This window comes from Triticum urartu, chromosome 6, assembly GCF_003073215.2.
Source record: "Triticum urartu cultivar G1812 chromosome 6, Tu2.1, whole genome shotgun sequence".
In the NCBI taxonomy this organism is placed as follows: Eukaryota; Viridiplantae; Streptophyta; class Magnoliopsida; order Poales; family Poaceae; genus Triticum; species Triticum urartu.
Window position 1 is genome coordinate 569,605,033 of NC_053027.1, and position 23,278 is coordinate 569,628,310.

At 42.2% G+C, this 23,278-nt stretch overlaps 1 protein-coding gene across 6 annotated transcripts; it reads right to left on the bottom strand.

Annotated features, from left to right (window-relative positions):
* Window positions 1-6,661: 6,661 nt before the first annotated feature.
* Window positions 6,662-17,006, bottom strand: LOC125515555 (lysine-specific histone demethylase 1 homolog 3). 6 transcript variants are annotated; one of them, XR_007287068.1, is made up of 12 exons: window positions 14,961-17,006; window positions 14,685-14,826; window positions 12,111-14,378; window positions 11,921-12,014; window positions 11,191-11,657; window positions 10,180-10,860; window positions 9,829-9,903; window positions 9,158-9,618; window positions 8,299-8,383; window positions 7,494-7,645; window positions 7,246-7,314; window positions 6,662-7,130 (listed from the first exon to the last, which is right to left on the bottom strand). XR_007287068.1 is itself a non-coding variant. In XM_048681048.1 (8 exons), the coding sequence occupies exons 1-8, from the start codon at window positions 16,724-16,726 to the stop codon at window positions 9,553-9,555; spliced, it is 5,559 nt and encodes a 1,852-aa protein (XP_048537005.1). In that variant the 5' UTR covers window positions 16,727-17,006; the 3' UTR covers window positions 8,872-9,552. The 6 variants fall into 6 exon arrangements, 1 of the variants encoding a protein (XP_048537005.1); XR_007287066.1 differs by having other exon boundaries at window positions 8,904-9,618; XR_007287070.1 differs by lacking the exon at window positions 8,299-8,383.
* Window positions 17,007-23,278: the final 6,272 nt, after the last annotated feature.

Consider the following 23,278-nt stretch of genomic DNA (forward strand, 5'->3'; position numbering starts at 1 on the left):
TTCTTTCTCCTTCGCGAGGCCAAAAATTATATATATAATTATGATCACGATGAACAAGATGCATAGGATAAAACTTATGATGAAATTCCAATTTCAATCGCTTATAGTCCCATGATCCCATATCATCACATAGCCTATACCATGTCAATGCCTCTTCCTTCAAAGATAAAGGGAAGACCTTCTTCTTGATAACATCCTCGGGCATACCTGCATGCTTAAATAATTCACAAACTTCATCCACATAGATTAAGTGTAAATCTGCAATGTTCCATCTCCTGCAAAAGGATTAGCTAGCAGTTTCTCTATCATACCCGAAGGAATTTCAAAGTAAACATTTTCAGTAGGTTCAGTAGGTTCAGTAGGTTCAGTAGGTTGAGGAGCAACTCTTTGCTCTACTGGTCGGGGTTAAGATACCCCGAACAAGCCCCTCAAAGGATTATGTTCCATAGTAACAAGTGACAGTAAATTTCAGCACACTATATAAATTTTTCCTTACCAAATTCCACCTACCAAAGGCGCTTCACTCCCTGGCAACGGCGCCAGAAAAGAGTCTTGATGACCCACAAGTGTAGGGGGTCTATCATAGCCTTTTTGATAAGTAAGAGTGTCGAACCCAACGAGGAGCAGAAGGAAATGATAAGCAGTTTTCAGTAAGGTATTCTCTGCAAGCACTGAAATTGTCGGTAAGAAATAGTTTTGTGATAAGGTAATTTGTAACGAGTAGCAAGCAATAAAAGTAAATAAGGTGCAACAAGATGGCCCAATCCTTTCTGTAGCAAAGGACAAGCCTGGACAAACTCTTATATGAAGGAAAGCGCTCCCGAGGACACATGGGAATTATCATCAAGCTAGTTTTCATCACGTTCATATGATTCACGTTCGGTACTTTGATAATTTGATATGTGGGTGGACCAGTGCTTGGATACTTCCCTTACTTGGACAAGCATCCCACTTATGATTAACCCTATTGCAAGCATCCGCAACTACAACAGAAGTATTAAGGTAAACCTAACCATAGCATGAAACATATGGATCCAAATCATCCCCTTACGAAGCAACGCATAAACTAGGGTTTAAGCTTCTGTCACTATAGCAACCCATCATCTACTTATTACTTCCCAATGCCTCCCTCTAGGCCCAAACAATGGGTGTCATGTAGTCGACGTTCACATGACATCACTAGAGGGATGACAGCATACATCTCATCAAAATATCGAACGAATACCAAATTCACATGACTACTTATAGCAAGACTTCTCCCATGTCCTCAGAAACAAACGTAACTACTCACAAAGCATATTCATGTTCATAATCAGAGGGGTATTAATATGCATAATGGATCTGAACATATGATCTTCCACCAAGTAAACCAACTAGCATCAACTAGCAACCCACATGTACCAATCTGAGATTTAGATACAAAGATTGGATACAAGAGATGAACTAGGGTTTGACATGAGATGGTGCTGGTGAAGATGTTGCTGGAGATTGACCCCCTCCCGATGAGAGGATCGTTGGTGATGACGATGGTGATGATTTCCCCCTCCCGAAGGGAAGTTTCCCAGGCAGAACAGCTCCACCGGAGCCCTAGATTGGTTCCGCCAAGGTTCCGCCTCGTGGCGGCGGAGTTTCTTCACCAAAGCTTGCTTATCATTTTTCCTCGGACAAAAGACCTCATATAGAAGAAGATGGGCATCGGAGGGCCACCAGGGGGCCCACGAGGCAGGGGGCTTGCCCAGGGGGTAGGGCCTGGGCGCGCCCCCACCCTCGTGGACGGTGGGTGGCCCCCCTCTGGTACTTCTTTCGCCCAATATTTTTTATATATTCTGAAACGTGTTCCCGTGAAGTTTCAGGACTTTTGGAGATGTGCAGAATAGGTCTCTAATATTTGCTTCTTTTTCAGCCCAGAATTCCAGCTGCCGGCATTCTCCCTCTTCATGCAAACCTTGTAAAATAAGAGAAAATAGACATAAGTATTGTGACATAATGTATAATAACAGCCCATAATGCAGTAAATATCGATATAAAAGCATGATGCAAAATGAACGTATCAGTAAATCAGCCTTAGATGGAAGCAACACCGCGGCCAGCGACGGAATACGCAAACAAACAAGCAGAACATACCCTCACGTGGTTTGTAGGAGCAACCTAACAGCATCAGTAGGAAAGCTAGCTGCAGGCGGAAGAGACAAACACGCACACGAGATCAGGGCCCTCGCGTGAACGTGGCTCGTAGCACCCGTACTAGCCACCCAACAAAGTTAATGGAGGCAGTCAACCAATGGGAGATCCTCGTCCACTGCCTAATCCTGTAGAAGACGAGGCACCGCGATCTGCTAGCGGCGGAACAACGGCGGCCGGCGGCGGAATCCGACTGGAGATCACGACAGACGGCGGCCGACGGCGGGATCCGACTGGAGGACAACAGATCGGTGCGACCAGAAGGAGATGAGCTAGCATAAAAGCTAGCAGCAGCCAGACATGAGCAGATCACGTCGGCGAGGAGATAGGAGCGAGGAAAAATACGAGATCGATACGAAACCGATCGATACGAGCACGAGTTGCGGTGTGCGAGAAAAAAAATAACCTAGACTCTAATACCATGTTAGGAAAGCAATTTATCTTTATTGAAAGCCCAAGGGGAAAGCAACGAAGTAGCGGACGAGCTCGCCTGCTCCCGCTAAGCTTACCAATAGAACTAGGACGTGTTGCACCCTGTCTTGAATGCGATCTTTGAGGGGAGGGGCCGGGTATGTAGCATGGAACAGTTATATACGGTGACTCCGCTGTTTGATACGATGATGATGCTGTGACGGAAAACCATACGCTGTCCCGACGGTACAGTTAAAATCTTAGATTTAAATATTTAGAGGGAGGGCATGTGCCCCCTTTACTACATTTTTTGTAGGGAAGGCCCCTTTATTACTACAAATATGAATTTGAAATATCGTAAGAAAGGTCCGTATATGGGCAGGTGCAATCACCCTATACGTTCGGTTTATTCCGTATGGTTTGGTTTATACGATTTTTCGGTTTGTATGGTATTAATACTTCGGAAAATATGGTATGAAATTAAAATACGATTTGGTTTTGGTATATATCAAATTATTTCGGTATGGTTTCAGTATATACCATAAAAACCAAAGTTGACGCGAATTTAAAAATGACGTAATAATAATTTACAAATTTATTACTCAAAACACATACTATTTTACACAAATAGTATATAACTAAATATATAAGTATAGATGCATGCATTGATTCATGTGTTGATGGTTAATGGACGTGCTTAGCATTTTAAAAAGACAAAAATGACTATGTTACAAGAGAAATTTACGTGCTTAGTAGTGAATTTGACTCCTGTACAAGAAAATGACAACTTGTATGGTTGTTCATCTCAAGAAATATAATTTTATTTTTTATTTGGTTTATTCGGTTAACCGTTCGGTTTTTCGATATATACCATAAAAATCAAAGTTCAAATCGGTATGAAAAGTTCATACCATATGGAAACCATAAACCATAAAAATCATAAAATTGGTTCGGTTCGGTTGATTTTTGGTATGGTTTTTCGATTCGGTTTTCAAATGAACAGAGTGAGGTGCAACCTGTGTAATGGTACCGGAAAGAAAAACTATGAAACAGGGCCTCATAGTCTCCCGCCTACAAACCAATCGAGCTTCAGAGTTGTTGCACGTTTCAGGAAGATCAGATTTTTTATGTAGTGGACCCATATTTGGAAACTCTTTTTTGGTAGGTAGTATTCGAAAACTCTCTTTACTCAGAATAACAAGATAAAATCACTCAAGTTATGAGGATACGTTAGAGCAGAAAATAGATTGATGGTGTATCCGCATACTCGCTGGTTTGAAAACAAAAATACTTTTCTTTTCTACCCATGAGACTAAACTTTGATTCTGCATCAGGGCCCGAATTGCCGAGATACCCATGCTAAACTTGTTTTGTCTGTCTTGTGTAATCCATATTTAGCACCACGTGACACATCTGGTAAGCAATCCAAACTAATTGCCATATTTGGCTCCACGTTATGATTCCATATTTAGCTTCATGTATCCTTGGGGCTTTACCCAGTCTGCTCGTTCTGCATCTGGTGGAAGACAGAGGCAAACGGAAAGCTCAAATTCAGTGGTGAAGTTGGGTTGCGATTCTTGAAGATTTTTATTTATTCCCGATGTTTTCAGCCAGTAGATCTGATGTTTGGGACAGGGTCCATGCCGAAGCTAGAAAAACTAGAGCTTAATTATATTCGCATAGTTGAAGCCAACTCTTTGGGCTTTGGAATTGAAAACCTCCCTTGCCTCAATAGTGTCAAATGCATTGGTATTGAGGGTGATGATGGCATTGTTGAAGCCGTGAAGACTGCCATGGAGAGAGGAGACAGCACACATCCCAACCGCCCTGGTCTACTCTTTGAGATATGTTGAGTAAACAAGGCAATAACCGGGGAGTTGCTGCATGTTTCTGAAGTTTAACAGTGTTAGCTCGATTCATCTCCATTTTATGATACACTAGAACAATGTATTCTCTCCGTTGGATAAGGTATTACTAGAAGGGTGGGTTGCTTCTGCTCGTCGTCCGGATGGCTGATTCTGAAGTTTAATATAGTGTCTAGCACGATTCATTTCTCTTTTATGATACACCGGTTCACTGTATTCTCTCCGTCGCATAATGTACCATGGATAATGATACAAAATTGTAGAATTGGTTAAGACTGCTACTGTACTGCATTTGTCTGTAATAATCAGTCATCCGTGTCGATGGTTTGATATTATCGGGTGACCATTTCTAGCCATCATTCTCTTGTTGTGATGCTCTTTGCCAAGTCCCCATGCTCTTTGTTGGACTAAACACTTGATAAGCTCTGCTTCTTCTCATTAGTTCTCTCGATAATTTGGACGCTGTTATATATCGCCTGATTATGGTTGTTTACATCTTAGTATACGCCTGCCACCTGGTATGTATTACTGGCAATTAAACTCTTGACTTTACACTTCATCTGTTAATCATTTGCAGTGGCAACATACCAGATCAGTACTGGCCAATTGGGCACTTGAGTGTTCTGGCTGATCAATGCTGTTGGCAACCAGATCGAGACCAGATTAATTCCTGCAGTCATTCTGAATGGGTAAAAACTGCCTTCGGTTAGAGATTAGTACACATGTGAGGTGCTGACAGTTGCATTATTGGTTAGTGATTTCTGAAGTCATATGTGTGCACCTGTTATAGGTTCCTGAACTGAACACTTGATGAGTTCCTCTTATTTTTATCAACGATTTGGATGCTGTTATATCTGATCGCAGTTGTTCAGGGTTCAATATACGACTGCTATATATATATATATATATTGCTGTTAAAGTTTGATGTTAACAATCATCAATTAAGTTGCAGTAGCAAATGAGCATGCTGGCTACTCTTTAGTTTCTGCTTGGGTAGCAGGCTGTAATGGATGTGTTTTGAGTTTCTGCTTGTTTCTACTAGGACAAGCACTGCCATTGCGAGAAAGCTAAGGAACAGCTGTGTAGGCTCAGACCCTTGGAGTTTCTCTCGCTCTCCGTGTTTCTGTGGACACACACACACACACAGTGATGGCCGCTTCAGAGTTTTGAGAGAAGAAACTGAAAACAGAGGAGACACTAGTACAACGAATGCATGAACATTTACACAAGATTCAGTGGCCAACACAAGTCTCGAAGATCGCTTCGTGAGCTCTGTGACTGTGAGTGCGTCGCAGATGCTTCGCTAGCAGACGTTGGGACACACAGCCACACTCTCTTGTTGGATGGGCTCAAGAGATGCTGCTACTGCATGGCGGTGTTGGACATGCATAACCGGGGCTTCTGTTGTTTGCATCAGTATATGTCTTGTGGGTAAACAAGCCAAAAATCAGGAACATCGACAACAAGAAGCCAAATATCGCAATTAGTTTGTCTTGTGTAATCCATATTTAGCTTCCAAATGACTATATCCTGCCATAAGAAGACCAATAGGAGCTATACTTGAAATGGCAATCCATAAAAAAACACCAATACTAAGATCGGCTAAAACAAAATGATATCCCAAAGGGATAACTAAAAAACTTAATAAAACTGATATGACTGTTATAGAGGGTCCAATGCTAAATAAAGAAATATCTTCTCGGGATGGCAGAATATCTTCTTTGAAAAATAGCTTAGTCCCACCTGCTATAGCTTGAAGCAAGCCCGGGGGGGCCAGCACCAGCATATTCAGGACCAATACGTTGTTGTATCGACACAGATATTTCTCTTTCTAACCACACAATTACGAGTACCTCTATTGCTACTCCCAAAAGACACAGATATTTCTCTTTCTAACCACACAATTACGAGTACCTCTATTGCTACTCCCAAAAGGAGGGTCAAAGTGGGTAGAATCGATATCAGTCCATAGACAAGAAGCCAGAAGTGGTTTGCGCTAGCTTAACTCTATGTGAGATTTATTTCATCTTTTTGAGGGGCAACTCTATGTGAGATATATAAACCATCAAAGGAAAAGGAATATGTGAGAAAAGGCAGGCCTTATACAGGTCATGTACTTAGGCTAGACCCACGTGGGGTGGGCTTGTTTCCGCCGGAGGCAACCGACATTTGTAGAACATTATTTCTATCGTACCTTCTTTGTCTAAAATAAAAATCTGCCACATTTCCAGTTACATATTTGCGTACCCAAAAATAAATACATAGTTGTGTATTTGTGCTCCTCAAAAAACAATATTGTGTGTTTGTGGCTACAGCAGCACAAAACTGGTTAGACGTATAATAATCATGTCCTTTTCTGTTTTTGCAGTTCTTTTACCACAACAGAGCAATCTCTTCAGCTAAACAAGCACCCTTTTTTTTCAAACATATCCACGGAACTCGGTAATTTTTCCCATAAAAGTTCGGTTTACAGGAGAGTAAAACTGAAAGGCACCAACATATACATACTTTGTACTCCATCCGAGGCCTCATTTACTTTTCCACCAAGGCAGGGCGTGTGCCCAGGTAGGCTCATCCTGCCATGGACAATGCTATGCACAGCTCCATCGCCTCCGTCCCAGCGCCCAGCGGCTCATCCAAGGTAATTCATTCAAGGTCTTGGGGCTGGGTTTTCTGCCATGGCACACATGCTCTGTGAGAATACTACTCTGTTCTAGGTCCACAAATGTCAGCTGCGCTAATGATAGAAGGGCTCAGGTTAAGAGGCCGGCAGAGTATTCGACATTACCTCTGTCTGGAATCCTCCTGATATGGATATGGATATGGATCATCACAGCAGAAGACAGCGTCTGAATTCCTGAAAGACAACAGCGACATCCAGATATCGATATCAGCGATCAAGGAAATACAAGTAGGCAGCAACACATGCTTGGATAAACTCATGGAAGGAAGGTGACAGCACTTGCAGAGTAATTCGAAATCGGAAGGTGGGTTTTGTACTCAATATTACGTAACAGGGATGTGTCATGTGTGTACCTTGATGATTCGGCATCTCCATCGGAGGGGGCAGAAAAATAGGCCGGCAAAGTGAAGCCAACTCTTGTTGCTCCATGCCCGTGCTACAGGCAGCCAGGAAGCAGCGGCACAAGTTTGATGTGATGGCGCTGGAACCAGCAAAATATATTGTCCTGCAGAGGCATTGCCAGAGTAGGAGTCAAGTTATGCAGGAAAGAATGGTAGATAATTAAAAGCATTAATTAGATAGATATATATATATACACACACACAAAAGGCACATGGAAAAATAGATATCGCATGGATATGGACAAAAAAGACAGGTATGACATGGCAGTAACTGAAGCATGGAAATACACAAAAACATAACAATAGAAAGAAAAGAAAAGAAAAAACATATCTGAACATGAAACCCACTCTGCCATGACGTGAAAATACAGAGAAAAATCAAAGCTGCGACAACACAAAAAGATAGGCCAACGAGGTAAAGCCATCTATCTCAACTCGACACCCCAGCTACGGCCAGGGAGCAAGCAGCACAGGTTTCATGCAATGACACCGAGACCAGAGATAATTAAAAGCATTAATTGCATGTACAAAAAGGCAAGTATGACATTGAAATAAGTGACACGTGTAAATATACAAAAGGCAGGTATGACATGGAAGTAACTGAAGCATGGAAATAGGCAAAAACATAATAATGGGACGGAAAAAGACATATCTGAGCATGATACCAACTCTGCCATGGCGTGAGAATACAGAGAAAACTCGAAGCTGCGAAACAACACTAAAAGGATAGACCAACAAGGTGAAGCCATCTCTTAACTCGATACCCCTGCTACAGCCAGGGAGCGGCACAGGTTTCGTCCGATAACACCGAGACCAGAGGTCGCCGGTTCCAAAGTATTATCCTGCAGGGGTATTGTCAATGAGGCTATTGCACGAAAGAATGATCCATGAGTAAGCATTACATAGACAAAAACATGAACAAGTCATGCAGGAAAGAAAATGATTGATAACATGGAAAACAAAGACATGCTGATTACCACAACAAACATCTGGAGGAGAAAATAAGACAATAGCACAAAGTAAGAAACATGCTGCTGCACTCTCTCTAGGAAAGAAATGACAACAATGGGAAAGGCAACCATATTCGAACATGATGCCACTCTCACATGGCGTAGAAACACAGGCACAACTTACAAGTACCAGCTGGGAAACACAACATACATACATAGGGCAGAAAGAAACAAAATCCTCCCGGAAAAAGCGCAATGGAAAAAAGGCAAAAGCATAATAATGGCAAAACAAAAACATATATGACAGTAAAAATAAAGACAAAACTCAGCAAGAACCAGATGGGAAACAACACAACATTAGGGAGGAAAAAACAAAATCCTTTTGGAGGAAAATCATAACTTCTTTTGGCACCTTCTGGCACTTAGCAGTCATAAATGGTGACCAGTATAAGCAGCTGGGGGATATACAGAGGGCTGCAGCAACCTGCAGATGCCAACCATCTCCGCCAAACCGCGACGACTTTTAACACGACCGACTATGAGTTAGGTGATTGCTAGGAACAGGATACGGAGCTATGGTCTGTACAACAAACGGAGAAAAGATGGGGTCTAGTCTGGTGTCAGTTTTCTCTGAACAAACAACAACATGGGTTCTGCTACGCTGACCTAAAACTACTGTCCAGGGATACATTCGAGCCACCCTTGCATGTTGAGACCATGCGGAATGCTTGAATTCATCCCAGATCTTCATTTGCCACTTCGGTACAAGCCATAGAGTTCAACTCATCACACAAGTTCACTGCATGCGCAGCCATGTTTGTCTGAGTGCACAGAGGTCTAGGAAGCCATTGCAACGATGATGATGATGATGGAGGTGATATCAACTTCAATACAAGGATGAATGTGTCAATCTGGTTCATGGTTCGGTTTTGCCCCCAAGGCTTGTGAAACCATGTCTGCTTCTTTTAGGTCCCATGGAGCCAATGCCTGATGAGCGACAGCATAGTCTGCAAGGTGAAATTTGCTTCTCCACATGTAACAGCTTCCTATATATGTAAATGCTATGATTTGGGGGCTGGAGCCACATGCCAATGCCTCTCGACCAACTTATCCACAAATGTTTGAATCTGCATTATTTGCAACACACCAAGGGTTAAAACTTATAAAGAAGCAACAGCAAGTTTTCTGCATTTAAAATAAACAAATATATTATACAGAAAATACTACGATGAAGGAACAGAATCCTTATCTGGCATTTAATTTGATTGATAGAAAACCCTGAAAAATCAGTAAGGTAGAGTCTGAAAAAACTTGCTACGGATTAATCTTGCACGCACCTTAGTTTTCCTTCTAAAATCAAGAAATTCATTGGCAGTCATCAGCTTCTCTCCCTCGGTGCATGCATCAATTATCTGTTGAGACCAGAGCAAGCATACAGCAGTCAGTACTATTACTTACACTACATGACCTAATGCACTATGCAGTAAATCGGAACAAGCAGAAAAAGGCTAATGGAAATAAGGCTAACAAAATAGAGCAACACAGATGGTATTACAAGGAAAACAAACATTCTAATGTATATATCTACAGTTCAACACCCCTGACATTATTATAACCAAAAACATGAGGTAATTATTCAAGTTGATATTTCTAATACTATACCAGTTCAGAAAGGGTGTGTAAGATACCTTTGTGACAGCTTTCCGCATCATTGTCTTGTATGCCTCCCTGTCGATCTTTTTACTTTTGTACAGTGGCATCAGTAGTGTGCTAATGAAAGCTATCAGCCCCTGTTTTATATGTTCTACACCTCGGGATTGTCCTTCTGATGCAGGTTTGCTTTCCGCAACCTGCGAGGCAGAACTTTTGCATGTCTGCTTTTGGCTACCTGAACCTTCCTCCATGGGTATGCGTATCCGACTGTAGAATTCTTTATCTGCTTCCATTGCTTGTGCTTGCCACCTCTCAATGGCTATGGGATGTTTGACACCATCAATGGAGACTGCATCAGTATCAACCCATGCCCTAGTAAAACGACTGTCTACAGCTCCACTCTCTGCAGAATTGTCCTTAATATTAATTAGGCAGGCTTTCTCGTTTGAATAGCTCCTCTGGGTACAGTTATCAACAGTCATTTTCGAGCTGTCAACATCAGGACAATTGGCGTGCTCAGCTGATGAGTTCTTAGTTTTGCCATTCCTGGAATCAATCTCCGATATGCATTCAAGTCTCCCATGCTTGTCACTTGTCATTTTCTTTCTTGTATCAGATTCGTCCAAATGATGATCACGCCTTGCAAAATCTCCAAATGATGGTATCTTTGGGAGCTCCCGAGGCTTACTTATCACTGCCTCTGCGGATGCATATGCCTGCAAAGAAATGAAAAGTCTAAAAAATATGTACAGCAGCAACCAACAAGCCAATAAGATATACGACGGTATTCCATTTATATTTGTATTCATGCAGTTTTAAATGTACATTTCATTATATTGGACAGAAAAAGGTTTCCTTATCCTGGATCCACCATCAGAAAGTAGAAGTTCTGTATATGGCACTCTGAATTCTGTTTCAAACTACAACTGCTGAATACCTCATATTTTTATAATGACCAACATACGTATCTCCATCAATTACACTTGTCTGATTTTATTTATAAGTTCAACATTCAGAAACTGAATAAGAAAGTGTTACTGACGAACCTGTGCAGCTGCTATGGCAGCAACTCGAGCAGCCTCCGCAGCAGCAAATACAGCAGCTTCTTCCTCAGACATAACCATGCCTTGATCAGCCTTGGGTTCCGGATCATGGTGTTGCTTCTGGGAACGAAGTGAGCAGCCATCAGATTTTGTAGCCATTATACTAGATAATTTCACAATCTTGTCAGGCTTCTTGCCAGTTCTGTGAGGTGAATGGCTCCCAGCAGATCTTACACGCTGTGCACCTGCTTCATTTGGCACATGCGAAGTGCGCATTCCTGAATGTAGATCCTTACTCCTAGTCTTGCTCGATTCAACTGATGGCAATCGGCGCAGCATTTTGAGAGCACCGTTGCTAGCCTTTTCTTTACGGAAAACTTCTATCCACATACTGACCAACTGGCGAGCTATGGCACGAATATCTCGACTAGTATGCACACAGACCTTTTCCTTTACAGTCCTCCCAATTCCTGTACAAAGTTCAGATTGAAGAGAATGAGGCATGTGCTCTATACTGACATTGCATAAATAAGCTCTATTCTCATTGGTGCCAACATTTGCTTCCTATTTTTCTTTTTAATAAGCTCTATTCTCATTGCCTAAACAGAAGCTATTGAGTAAAGTAACAAATCCCCCTCATCAAAACAGCCTAGCATCGGAGCAACGAGAAAGGGACCACACAGAGGAACAGGAATTATCTAACAAATAGTAAAGGGATTGGAGTGATGCATACCAGACAAGCGAACAGCTACCAGATCGGTCGAAACAAGCAAAAGCAAGCGTACACAATGCCGCAACAGTTGAGTTGCATTTTTTCCCAGTGAATCCTGCCAGAAATTAAATGCACGAGCCAAAGAGTTGAATGTAAGAGAAGCTATGTTTATCCTGCTGTAAATAATAAGTTTACTAGAGAATCAACTTACAAGTATCCAAGAGTTCAGTTTAGTTAGCCCTTCTTTAGACCCAGCGAATGATTTAAGAGCATCTGGAGGGAGTTTCAGTAGCTCCTTGGCCAAATGTAGGCGCCCTGGTGTAGTGTTCGCACTGAAAAACATTTCTTGCAGTACAGATTCCTTGCTAGCTACTGCATATGATGCATCAGATGAGTTTTTGCATAGAGCAGTTGACAGTTCACGTGCTTCAAGTCTATTTGACATGTCTCTGACTTCATTTCTTTCACTATCTGACTGCACTTGGTATGTTTGTAGAGCTTCCACCTCAGCCACATAATCCTTACCACTGTGTACCAAGTCAATAATCCGAACTGCTTCTCGAAGACCACTTAAAATTGCACCACCAACAGTATCTGGATGCTCTTTGCATGTTGCTTCCCCAGCAAAAAATAAACAGTTTGCAACTGGCCGTCCTATGATGTCATAATCTTGACCTGATGCTCCTACTGCAACATAAGAGTAAGCACCTCTACTAAAAGGATCAAGGCCCCAATTTGTGACAACTGATGCCACTGGATCTGGTACAGCAGCATCCGTAAAGAGCTTACGGAGAACCACCATAGCATGGCTAACATGAGCATCAGAACTGATACTCTGTCCATCTATAGCAGCCTTCCCAACAAGTAGAGCTATTATAACTGGTGCGCCGACTGTCTTTTTGAGATTCCAAAACATAAAGCATTGTCCCCTTAAATCTGTTTGTTCCGCAGTTGCACCAAAATAATCCACATTTTCATCCCAAAAGACCTCAGGAAACTCCAATACTATTTTATTTAGAACACCAAATCCAAGCCTGTCAATGGAAGATGTTTTCCAGTCCGGCAAGGAAGGAGAAAATTTGATTGCATGTGCTTTCAAGCACCCAAGAGGAACAGTGATCAACACAGCATCTCCCACAAATTCAGCTCCATTCGAAGTGGAAACTTTAACAGTTTTCCCATTGATGCCACTAGCATCTGACTCCTCAGGCCTGTACATTACTTCGGTTACAACATGATTTAACTGAACATCAAGTCCTTCTGCAAGGCTCTCAAGAACAGCGCCATAACCACCTTTAATCATGCAATGAGGTCCTCCGAACCCTCCATACACATCATCTTGGTTCCAGTACGGAAGAGAGACAGATTTGAGCATTGCAGCACAACCGTACTCTAAATGTGCAAAGTGCCAGTTCATAACTCTTCTTTCAAGAGGGCTGAGAACATCTATCTCACCATCCTCCCCACAATGAGCTATCTCCTTTTCTGTTGAAGCACTTTTGGAAATGTCTACACCTCCTCTATTGGACATACTTATTAACTGACCATCATGTCCCACAGAAGAAACAACATGGGATGCACGTTTCTTCCTAAGAGTATATTCCAACCCATCCTCAAGGGATAAACCCAGTGCACTTTCACCATTTTGTTCAAAAAGTTGTTCCATTTCATCAAGAAGGCCGTTGTATTCAGATTCCAACTCATCATCCAATTCATCGGGAACCTTGTTGCCAGTTACTACATCATAGAGAGGGCAAGCACTTTTCAGTACAGTCAGTTCAAGACCAAGCTGAGAACAAATCAAAGAGGATGGATCAGCCCTTCGTTCAGTTGCTATATCAGCCTCCACACCTGTAATAATGCTAGCACCCAAATCCACAGGAACTGAAAGCGATGTACGGTCTGTATAAACACGACCACCAATCCTATCACGTGCTTCAAGAACAGTGACAGCAAAACCTTGACGCTGCAAATGGCGTGCTGCAGTTAAACCGGCTGGACCAGCTCCCACAATGATTATCTTTTTGCAGCGCCCTCCAGATTCAACTTTATGATTTACCTCACAGTTGTTTCCAGGATGTTCGATAACAGCTGCTTCTGGTTTATCGAGACTGGGGCCTTCAGTGTTTCCAACTGAAGTAATATTGATCGGTGGTAGAAATGCATCTCCACCTTCAGTTGATACATCTAGATTCTTTTCTTCAGATGCCTGTTCTTTGGACTGTAAGTGAGGTATCAACTCTTGGGCATCGCAATGAGCGTCAGGGACATTATTTTCCTTCGATTCTTCTGTCAAAGGTCCCAAAGCACCATAATCATCATCTTTATTCTGGAGAGATACAGCAACAACGTCACCTTCAACCCTGACTTGCTCCATTTTAGGTAATTCATTTAACTTGGCTACTTCCACAACCTCGGAACAAGGAATTCCATGACCCTTTGTCGCCTTGGCTGATGCGATTCCAGCATTTATGTAACCCTATGAATTAATGAAATCAAGTGTTAGCATTTAGATGATTTTGGAATCTACCATATACCACATATAATAGCTAAAAACAACAATCTGGAACAAGGAAAAAAGATTAGTAGTAAACCGAGATCTAGAAACTGGTAAAAGGAAAGAATAAAAGGTTCACATATTTCGACAGCTTATCCAGCAAGTCTTCAAGAAGGTATCATAAATGCAGCTAATGCCCAGCAATAGCTCACTACTGTAGTGAATCAAAATTAAGCATATCTATGTAAGTAATAACACAGATGTCACGAAGCAGGCAATGCAACTTACATTCTGATCTAAGAAACAGTACACGTCACGTATAAGTGTTTGACGTGGTGAATCATCTTCCATGGGAGCATTAGAAAGACCACAATCGGCAAGATCCAATAGATGTTTAACATCCTTGTTCCAGCAACTTAGGATCATGTTCCTGAAGTGAATACAGAAATCGTCAGTAACATGATGCAGGGTAAATCGCATAAAGCATGGTGAAGTCAATTTATTGTCACGAAAAGAAACTAGGGCATGTAGCAAACATTAGAGGACAAAAAAAATCAAAAGTACCTGCACTCCAGGTAGTCCTTAAGGCCACCCTTCCGCTTCAGGACATCCTTGAATTTTATCTTTTCCATTGGAGAAACAGCCTCCGCCATTAGGCCAGCACTTACAGCAGCAACACCTTGATTCTCAAGAACTTCCAGCGCTTTAATTTTATCTTTTGGTTTGACAGATTGATCTGCAAAACCTGCTGAGGGGTTTGAGAACAGCCCCTGCTCATGCATCAGAGTTTCCCAATCATCATCTCCCTCGTATGCCATGTCACCATGTTTACGTTTCCTAGTATTCCGTGTTAGGCGTTTCACCTTTGATGCATTCTCCATGTCCTCAAAATTGGATGGCGCTGCCACGTCAATGATATTGATTTCTTTTGCAGATGCTGCCATGTTATGAGAGGCACGTGAATCCTTGGCGGCACGGGACCCATGAACCCCATAAGCAGCTGGCTGATCTAAGCTTTCTTCTGTTGGCACAGCTGCATTTGGTTTGATATTGCCATATTTAACGTCGCCTGTACTACCTGCTTTATTGTCCAGCGAGGAATTAGACTGCACAGCGGTAGACCTTGCCAAGAGAAATTTATTTTTGCGCCGCCGCTGCTTCGACGACGCATCACTTTCTGCTATCTCAACTGGTTTAGCATCAGCACTAACCGAAGGCAACTCCTTCCTTCTAACAGGTTTCTTGGGCGCTTCTTTTGGTTTTCGACCAGGTTTCCTTTTGATGGTTGGTGCAGGTGGCTTATCTTGAGAAAAACCTGCATCGGCATTTATATCCTCTGCCAAGGTTTCGGAGCATGTCTGTGCATCAGAAACACCATCAGCGGATGCATTTGCTGCACTGTGAGATGCTTTTTCAGCAGGTTCTCCTCCTGAACAAGGATTTAAGGCAATGCAGTTATCAGCCCTTGCTGGAACTTCGACACAATGACTTGCCCCATCAGAAGAGTTTCTAGATCCACCCTCCACAACTCTGCTGGTTTCCACGTCTTGCAGAAGCGTCTCTCCCAGTGATAAACCATCATCTGCAGCCTCTTCTTTATCCACAGCCTCTTCTTTCTCATTGGGCTTCCTTTCCAAATCAGGGGGAGGCTCAGGGGCCGCCAATTCTCCAACGGGCACTTCTTCAACGGCTCGACGGGCGGCAGCCCTAGAACGCCTATCAGAATAAGCAGCCTTTGGCTTCGCCCTTGACCTCCTCCTGGGAGACCCATCGCCTGCCATTGCGTTGTCGTAATTCTCAGCGGCGAGGGCAGCTCTCATCTCCTCCATCTCCGCCTTGGTGCGCCGCCTCCGCCTCTTCTTGGTGCCCTTGGCAGTCTCATCCGAAGCCAGGCCACCAGATCCGCCATTGAGAGCCTCCTCTGCCTGCGAATCGGCAGCCTCCACGCCCTCTGCCTCCTCATCCTTCGAGGCCTGCTGCCGAGTCTTGCGGCCAGGCTTCCTGAAGAGCACCGACAGGGAGTCCCCCAACCCTAAATCACCGCCGGGACCTTTCAAGCCATCCCCCAACCCTAGATCACCACCGGGGGCTTTCAAGCCGTCCTCCCCAGGAACCACATTCGCGACGGCCTCCAGGTCGCCGCCCTCGTCGGCGACGCCCTCGCCCATGTCCTCGACATCGCCGCCGCCCGGCAGATCTTCCGGCCCGGCGGCGACGGCGACGGCCTCGCCGCCGTCGGGATCCGCAGGGGCGTCGACGGCGTCATCCTCGTCCTTGCCCTTCTTCAGCCGTTTCAGCTTCTTCCGTATATTGGCCAGGGTGTCGTCCATCGGCCCTGACGCCACGCCCGCCCGCCGCGCCGGCTAGGGTTTGGGCCTCCAGGGCACGGGGCAGGGGACGGGCTCGCGAGGCGCGCCTGTGCCGACGGGGCACGGCGACCGGGGAAGGGGCGGCGGGCGGCGGTGGGGTGGGGTGGGAGGGGAGCGGAGCGGAGGCCGGTCGCCGCGCCGGAGGCCGCCGGCGGAGATGGGCTGGCTGGCGGTGTGGGTTTTGTGGCACGTTTGGTCGGTCGCCGCAGTACTATGTTGGCAGCAGTAAAGGGGGGGAATATTTTAGGGGTCTAGAAAATGGGTTTGCTGAAATACCAACGGCGCAGGGTGGAACCCTTCCCTGATCTGCGAATCCGGGCCGTCGAGACCCCCGCCGACGGCCCGGATTAGACGTGTGGTTGATGCCCGGTCCGGCCTCTCGTGGCGGAGAGGGACGTGTTTCGCTGCCGTAGTGCCTCCTCTCTCGCGTCAGAGGCGGGAGAGACGATTTGCTGGGTAACCGTCGGACGACTAGGGTCTGCGTAGGGTGTTTCGCGCCAAAACTACAAACTAGTCGGTTTGTTGTGTCGTAAAGATACCGTAAAAGCCCATTAATAAATAGGGATTATATGTGACTAGGCGGTAACGAAAAGGTAGGCCGAAGGTTACAACCACGAGCGGACATCCTCGATTTAAGACGGTACCCGACAAATCCTATTAACACCCAAGTTCTCATATGGGCCCTACCTGACAGACCCTAGAAACACGCCAAGATTTCATATGGGCCCAGCGCTACATCGGCATGCTTGCTTTCTTCATGGCGCGGGCGGATGTCAAAGCTTTCTGCATACATGTATGAACAATTCGCACTACTACCACAGAGAAATCTAGAAGTCTCCATGTCTCATTTGTGTTCCGTCATACCCTTTATTGTTCTTCAATATAAAGATTTGAGATTCACACTCATTTCAAGAGATTTAGTGACTTGTGATCCGTCCTGTGATTTTCTTGGCTACCAGCCGCGCAAGGCAAAGCACGGAGGAGACTCTTGTCATGGGGCTTTACTTTTTTTAACACTTTGGTGTTGGAATTATGCATCAGTAAACAAGTGATCATCATTTATTGGCAAAGATAGAAAAGGTCAATATGAAGGAGGAGAAAGAAACAATAGTAACGTGGTCCCGGGCATCTAGCATTCTACCCACAATGGTTGGCCAAGTGATGTATCGGTACACACACAAACGGATGTTTTTGTCTTCATCGTGTATTTTGGGAAGTTTTCCTCATGAGTCAACAACAACACCATATTCATTTCGATGAAAATAAAGCCAATAAAGGAGGGTCATGGCTTGAGGGTTATTGGTTGAGAAGTGGCCATAATGTGCGGCTCATTGAATATTTGCAACACTACCACATTCACTTCAATGTGATGAGCCAACAAAAGAAACATCATAGCCTTTGAATGCTCTAGATTGAGAGATGTTCATGATCTACGGCTTATCAAAGCTTTGTGACCCGCAACACCATATTCATTGCAACGCGATAAATGCCAACCAAAGAATATCATGGCGTTTGAATGCTCCAGATTGAGAAGTGATAATGGTGTGACTTACCGAAACTTTCCAAACCACACCACTATATTCACTGTGATGAAATAAAGTCAAGAAAATAAACATCATGGCCTTTAAAGTTTCTGAATTGAGAAGTGCCCATGATGTGTGGCTTGTCAAAGCTTTGCTTACCTTCGGCCTATCCCGTCAGAACACAAGATTGCAGTAAAAAAGGTGCAACTATTGAAAGTACATTGCATTTGCAAAACCTAACTACCACGATCCAAAGAGACGAAGACAAAACTACTCTACCACGTTGATTTCAAATTGTGTAGAACCCACATATGTACTGTATAGATAAACAAAGATCGCTAGGCTAGTTTTTTCTAACAGGCATAACAAAAAAGAGCGGAAAGCACGAGGGGACATTGATCAAACAGGTAAATGACTGATTAAATTTGAATTCATAAGAGCCCGACTAATAACATAAGGCGTTGAATTATATGTGTACGATGAATTAGACGGTTTAGCGGAACATATTTGTGCTTTTATGTTTGAGTCCATTTTTCTTCTTCTTTTTGAGAAAATATCCGATTTATTTCTTTAGCAATTCATAAATGTTATTAAGACTTTTTAGGAGAAAATTTATAACTCGGTGGGAAATTGAAACCGAAATATTAATTTATAGCTCGCTTTCCGGGCCGACCGATTTATTCGATATGACTAGTAAGAACGGGCTCACGAATAGCCTAGTTGCGTGCGACTGGTGGCAACTCATGGGCTCATCATGGAGAGCTAAGGCCCCATAGGACCAGCACCCCAGAACATCAACCGCCGCTGATGAAAAATAACATAGATCGGAAGGATCCAAATCGAAGACACACGAACGTAAACAAACAACGACGAGATCCGAGCAAATCCACCGAAGATAGATCTGCCGGAGACACACCTCCACGCCCACCAACGATGCTAGACGCACCGCCGGAACAGGGGCTAGGCGGGGAGACCTTTATTCCATCTTCAGGGAGCCACCGCCGTCTCGCCTTCCTGAGTAGGACACAGACCCTAACAAAATTGAAAAAATGACTAAAAACGGAGCCCCCCCCCCCCCCGCCGGCCCTTGCCAGGATCCACCGCGCCTCCATGGCCCTAGGGCCACCGGAGACGAGGCGGACCTGCGCCGGCGCCGGCGAGAGGCACGAACCCTAACTTTCTTTCTTGAAGGAGGAGGTGGAGCCCTGACTCTAGGTACGTGAGGCTGACCTAGCGTACTACCTGCCTCAAAGAAAAAAAACCTACCGTACTACATGGCCAACAGTTCTTAAAATCTATGAACTTTTTCCAATTTTCACGAATAAAAGTTTATGAATTTGAGAAGAATTTCATGGATTTTGATAAAAAATATTGATTTTGAAGTAAGTTCACCAGTTTGTAAAAAAGTTAATTGATTTTGAAAAAATTCAATTACTTTAAAAATGTTCATCAATTTTTAAAAAATCGCCAATTTTGAAAAAAAAGGTTCACAATTTTTTTTAAAAATCATTTATTTTGAAAAAACATCCATTTGAATAAAATTTGCAGATTTTAAAGAAAAAGTTCAAGAATTTGAAGAAAGATTTGAATTTGCAAAAAGTTCATGCATTTTAAAAAAGCAAAAGAAAGAAGAAAAAGAAAAAGAAAAGAAAAAAACAGAATAAGAACTGCCCAGAAAACCAACCAGTGATCTGCGAACAGAAGAAAAAAGAAAAAAGGTAAATGAACCGGCCCAGCGTGACGGGCGAGGGCGTCAAATAGGAGTTGGCCTCATCGTGCGATGACACTGGCTTGGCTCGGCCTGTTTTTGAACCGGGCTGAAATCTCAGCAGGCTATTGGTCTATTCTACTGTATCAACGATATTATCATGTCTAAAAAAAATCACCGAAATTATCATCAATCAGCTGCTCACTCACACACACTCTTCCATCCAAAAAGAAAAGGAAAAACTCACACTTCTCTCTAAAAAAACTACTCGCTCGCAATCTCCTTCGAAAACAAAATTATGCTCAGACTCTCATGTTTATTATTTATTGTTACCTAAACGTCCACTCCACATATTTTAATTTTGATCGCCATCCATCTAGAAAAATAAAATAAAACCGTCCTTTTTCTGCTTTCAGAATTTCCTTTTTAGACTGTATATTTGTCTTTTCAAGGGCTGAACTGAAGTCTGGATTTACCCGCAAAAAAAACTGAAGTCTTTTTTTTTTGCGGGAAAAAAGGCTGAAGTCTGGATTTGATGTGCAGGAGCAGGAGCATGTGCCTGATTGGCTTTACAGTACGTGTTGATAAGCACTCTAGCTCCATCTGAGAGAGACCTCCCACCAAATTTGCGCTGCGATCCACTACTTATCAACAGCATAGAAACAACAGTCAAGTGGTCTCATCCACCCACGCATACTATATACTGCCCATGGGTGGCAAATAGAGCGCGACAATATATCAATTCACGAGAGGTGGAATGAAATCTCACCCGTGCAGCGCGGTGTCCATGGGCCAGACGAGCCACAATGAGTTTATAAAAGTTGCACAACTCAGTTTTTTCAACAAAAGCACACTTGTCTTAGTGGCTAGATTTGATGCTCTTCACCGCAACGGTGAATGAGCCATACCTTCTATAATATAATGAACTGCATAATTTCTTTGCCAAGGTGAACTGTTTCAGATTGCAGAAAATTTAAAAGGCATGCCATTGCAATCATAAGTTGTTTTCCCTTTTCTCCAACTTTGCACACGATGAAGCTAGAGCAGTGTTGACAACCCACTACAGAGCATATATTTGTGGTGCCATTAGATTCGATAAGATTATGCAAGCGGTAATACACAGTAAACCTGGCAACAATTTATAAGATTTGAGAACTATACCATCCAAAGCCAATATAGCCACGTTACACTAAAAAATTCATCCTAGCGTGAGTTGAGAGGACTGGATTTTAAAAGGAGTGAACAACAAGGACTGAGTGAGTGAAAATAGATTTAAAATTTATGGCCTGCAATTCAACAAGAAATAAAAAATCTGTGAAATTCTTGTAAAGAAAATAATATAATTTGATCTGGTCAAGAAATACTTCAACATTTTTAGCATATCCATATACCAACTAATGGTTAGAGTTTCATCTTAGATATCCTATCTATTGTCTTAAATGTCATGTGTTTCAAATTTGACAAAGAATGCCATGCATTTCAAAACAAGCGGATTAAAATTAGGTTGAGGACTAAACACCTGGAAATGTTAAAACGAATTCCTCACCAATTTCTCAGTCTACATGTTCTCAAGGATAATTTTGGTTTGCTTTACATGTTCTTACTCTACAATAATACATCCCTCATATTATTCCTACTAGGGACCCAAAATGAAAGTGTGAGAACGAACATTTCTTGCTGTTACCATTAAGTCACAAACCCATATGATTTCAAAAAATTGATGAGAGCATCTAGAGAAGAACCATGATTTAACCTCTTATGCATTTTAAAAACACTAATAAGACCATGCCCTTGATTTTGCGAGGGCCACCTTGCTAGTTGTTTCAAAAATGTATTAGCTTATTTATAAAAATGTATTTTTGTTTTCATAATTGTTATTGTTTTTCAGAAATGACTTGCGACAATGCAGTGTTGCTACAGTATTCTGCTCGATACAGCATACCACTGGCTACAATGGGCTGGCCCAGTAGGAAGTGTGCTTGTGTGACGTATCATTTGTTTGACACACACACACACATCACCGTGGTTCTTATATGCTGCCCATGGGTGGCAAATAGGGCGCGACTATATATCAATTCACGAGAGGCGGAATGAAATCTCACCCGTGCAGCACGCGTGTCCATGGGCCAGACGTGCCACAATGAGTTTATAAAAGTTGCACAACTCAATTTTTTCAACAAAAGCACACTCGTCTCAGTGGCTAGATTTGATGCTCTTCACCGCAAAGGTGAATGATTGAAACCTGCTGGTACAAGCCCCTTTTCTTTCTTGGTTTTTATGGTTTTAATTTTTAATACATATATTTAGTTAAATCTATTATTGTTTTGGTACTTCTATAAAAATATTAATCAAGTAAAATAAGTTATAAATCATATATTTATAAAATGTTAAAATGTATTAAAAATATTCCTGATATATACAAAAATGTACAATGTGTATGAAAAAAAGTAGTCATCAAACACAAAATGTATGAGGAAAAATGTCAACCATCTATTTACAAAATGTTAGACCGGTATAAAAAATTGTTCATGATGTATACGGAAAATAAAGATCATGTATAAAAAAATTAACATTAAAACGTAAAATTTAGTACTCACTTTGCGTTAATTAGTTCAGATCCGATGGAGTAGTTTTACAAAAAATATTGATCATGCATCAAGAAATGTGAATACTACATTTTAGAAATGCTAAAAATGTTTCAAAAATATTCCTAATATATACAAAAAAACTATAGTGTACGTGAAAACATCTTTTGATAATTTTTTAGCATTTTTAGCATCAAGCAGAAAATGTTTTAAAAATATGTTAGTCATCTATTTCAAACATATTAATCATGTATAAAAAAGTTCCTGATGTATATGGATAATGTAGAACGTGTATTAGAAAATTGGACATCAAAACATAAATTTAATAAAAGGGTCATCATGTATCAGAAAATGCAAATCATATATTCCAATAATACTAAACTTGAACAAAAATGTTTGTAATATATATGGAAAATGTACGATGTGCATGAGTTTTATTTTCATTAAACATAAAACAAAAAATGCTAACCATACACTTAGAAAATGTCAAACGTTTTCATGGCAAAAAAAATGTTAAACATGTACATGAAAAATGTTTCTGATGTGTACAAAAGTAAATACAATGCCTATACATTTTTGAATCAATAACATATATCTAGAAAATGTTAATTGTGTACTTTCAAACTATTAAACATGTATAAAAACAGTTTCTTGATGTATATTAAAAATGTAGAGATCAGAACCATTAACTTACAAA

Coding starts and splice junctions, on each gene's coding strand:
- LOC125515555 (XM_048681048.1), bottom strand. CDS start 16,726: ATGGACGACACCCTGGCCAATATACGGAAGAAGCTGAAACGGCTGAAG. Junction 14,379..14,684: donor ACTGTTTCTTAGATCAGAAT/GTAAGTTGCATT, acceptor ATTAATTCATAG/GGTTACATAAATGCTGGAAT. Junction 10,861..11,190: donor CTGCCATAGCAGCTGCACAG/GTTCGTCAGTAA, acceptor ATTTCTTTGCAG/GCATATGCATCCGCAGAGGC.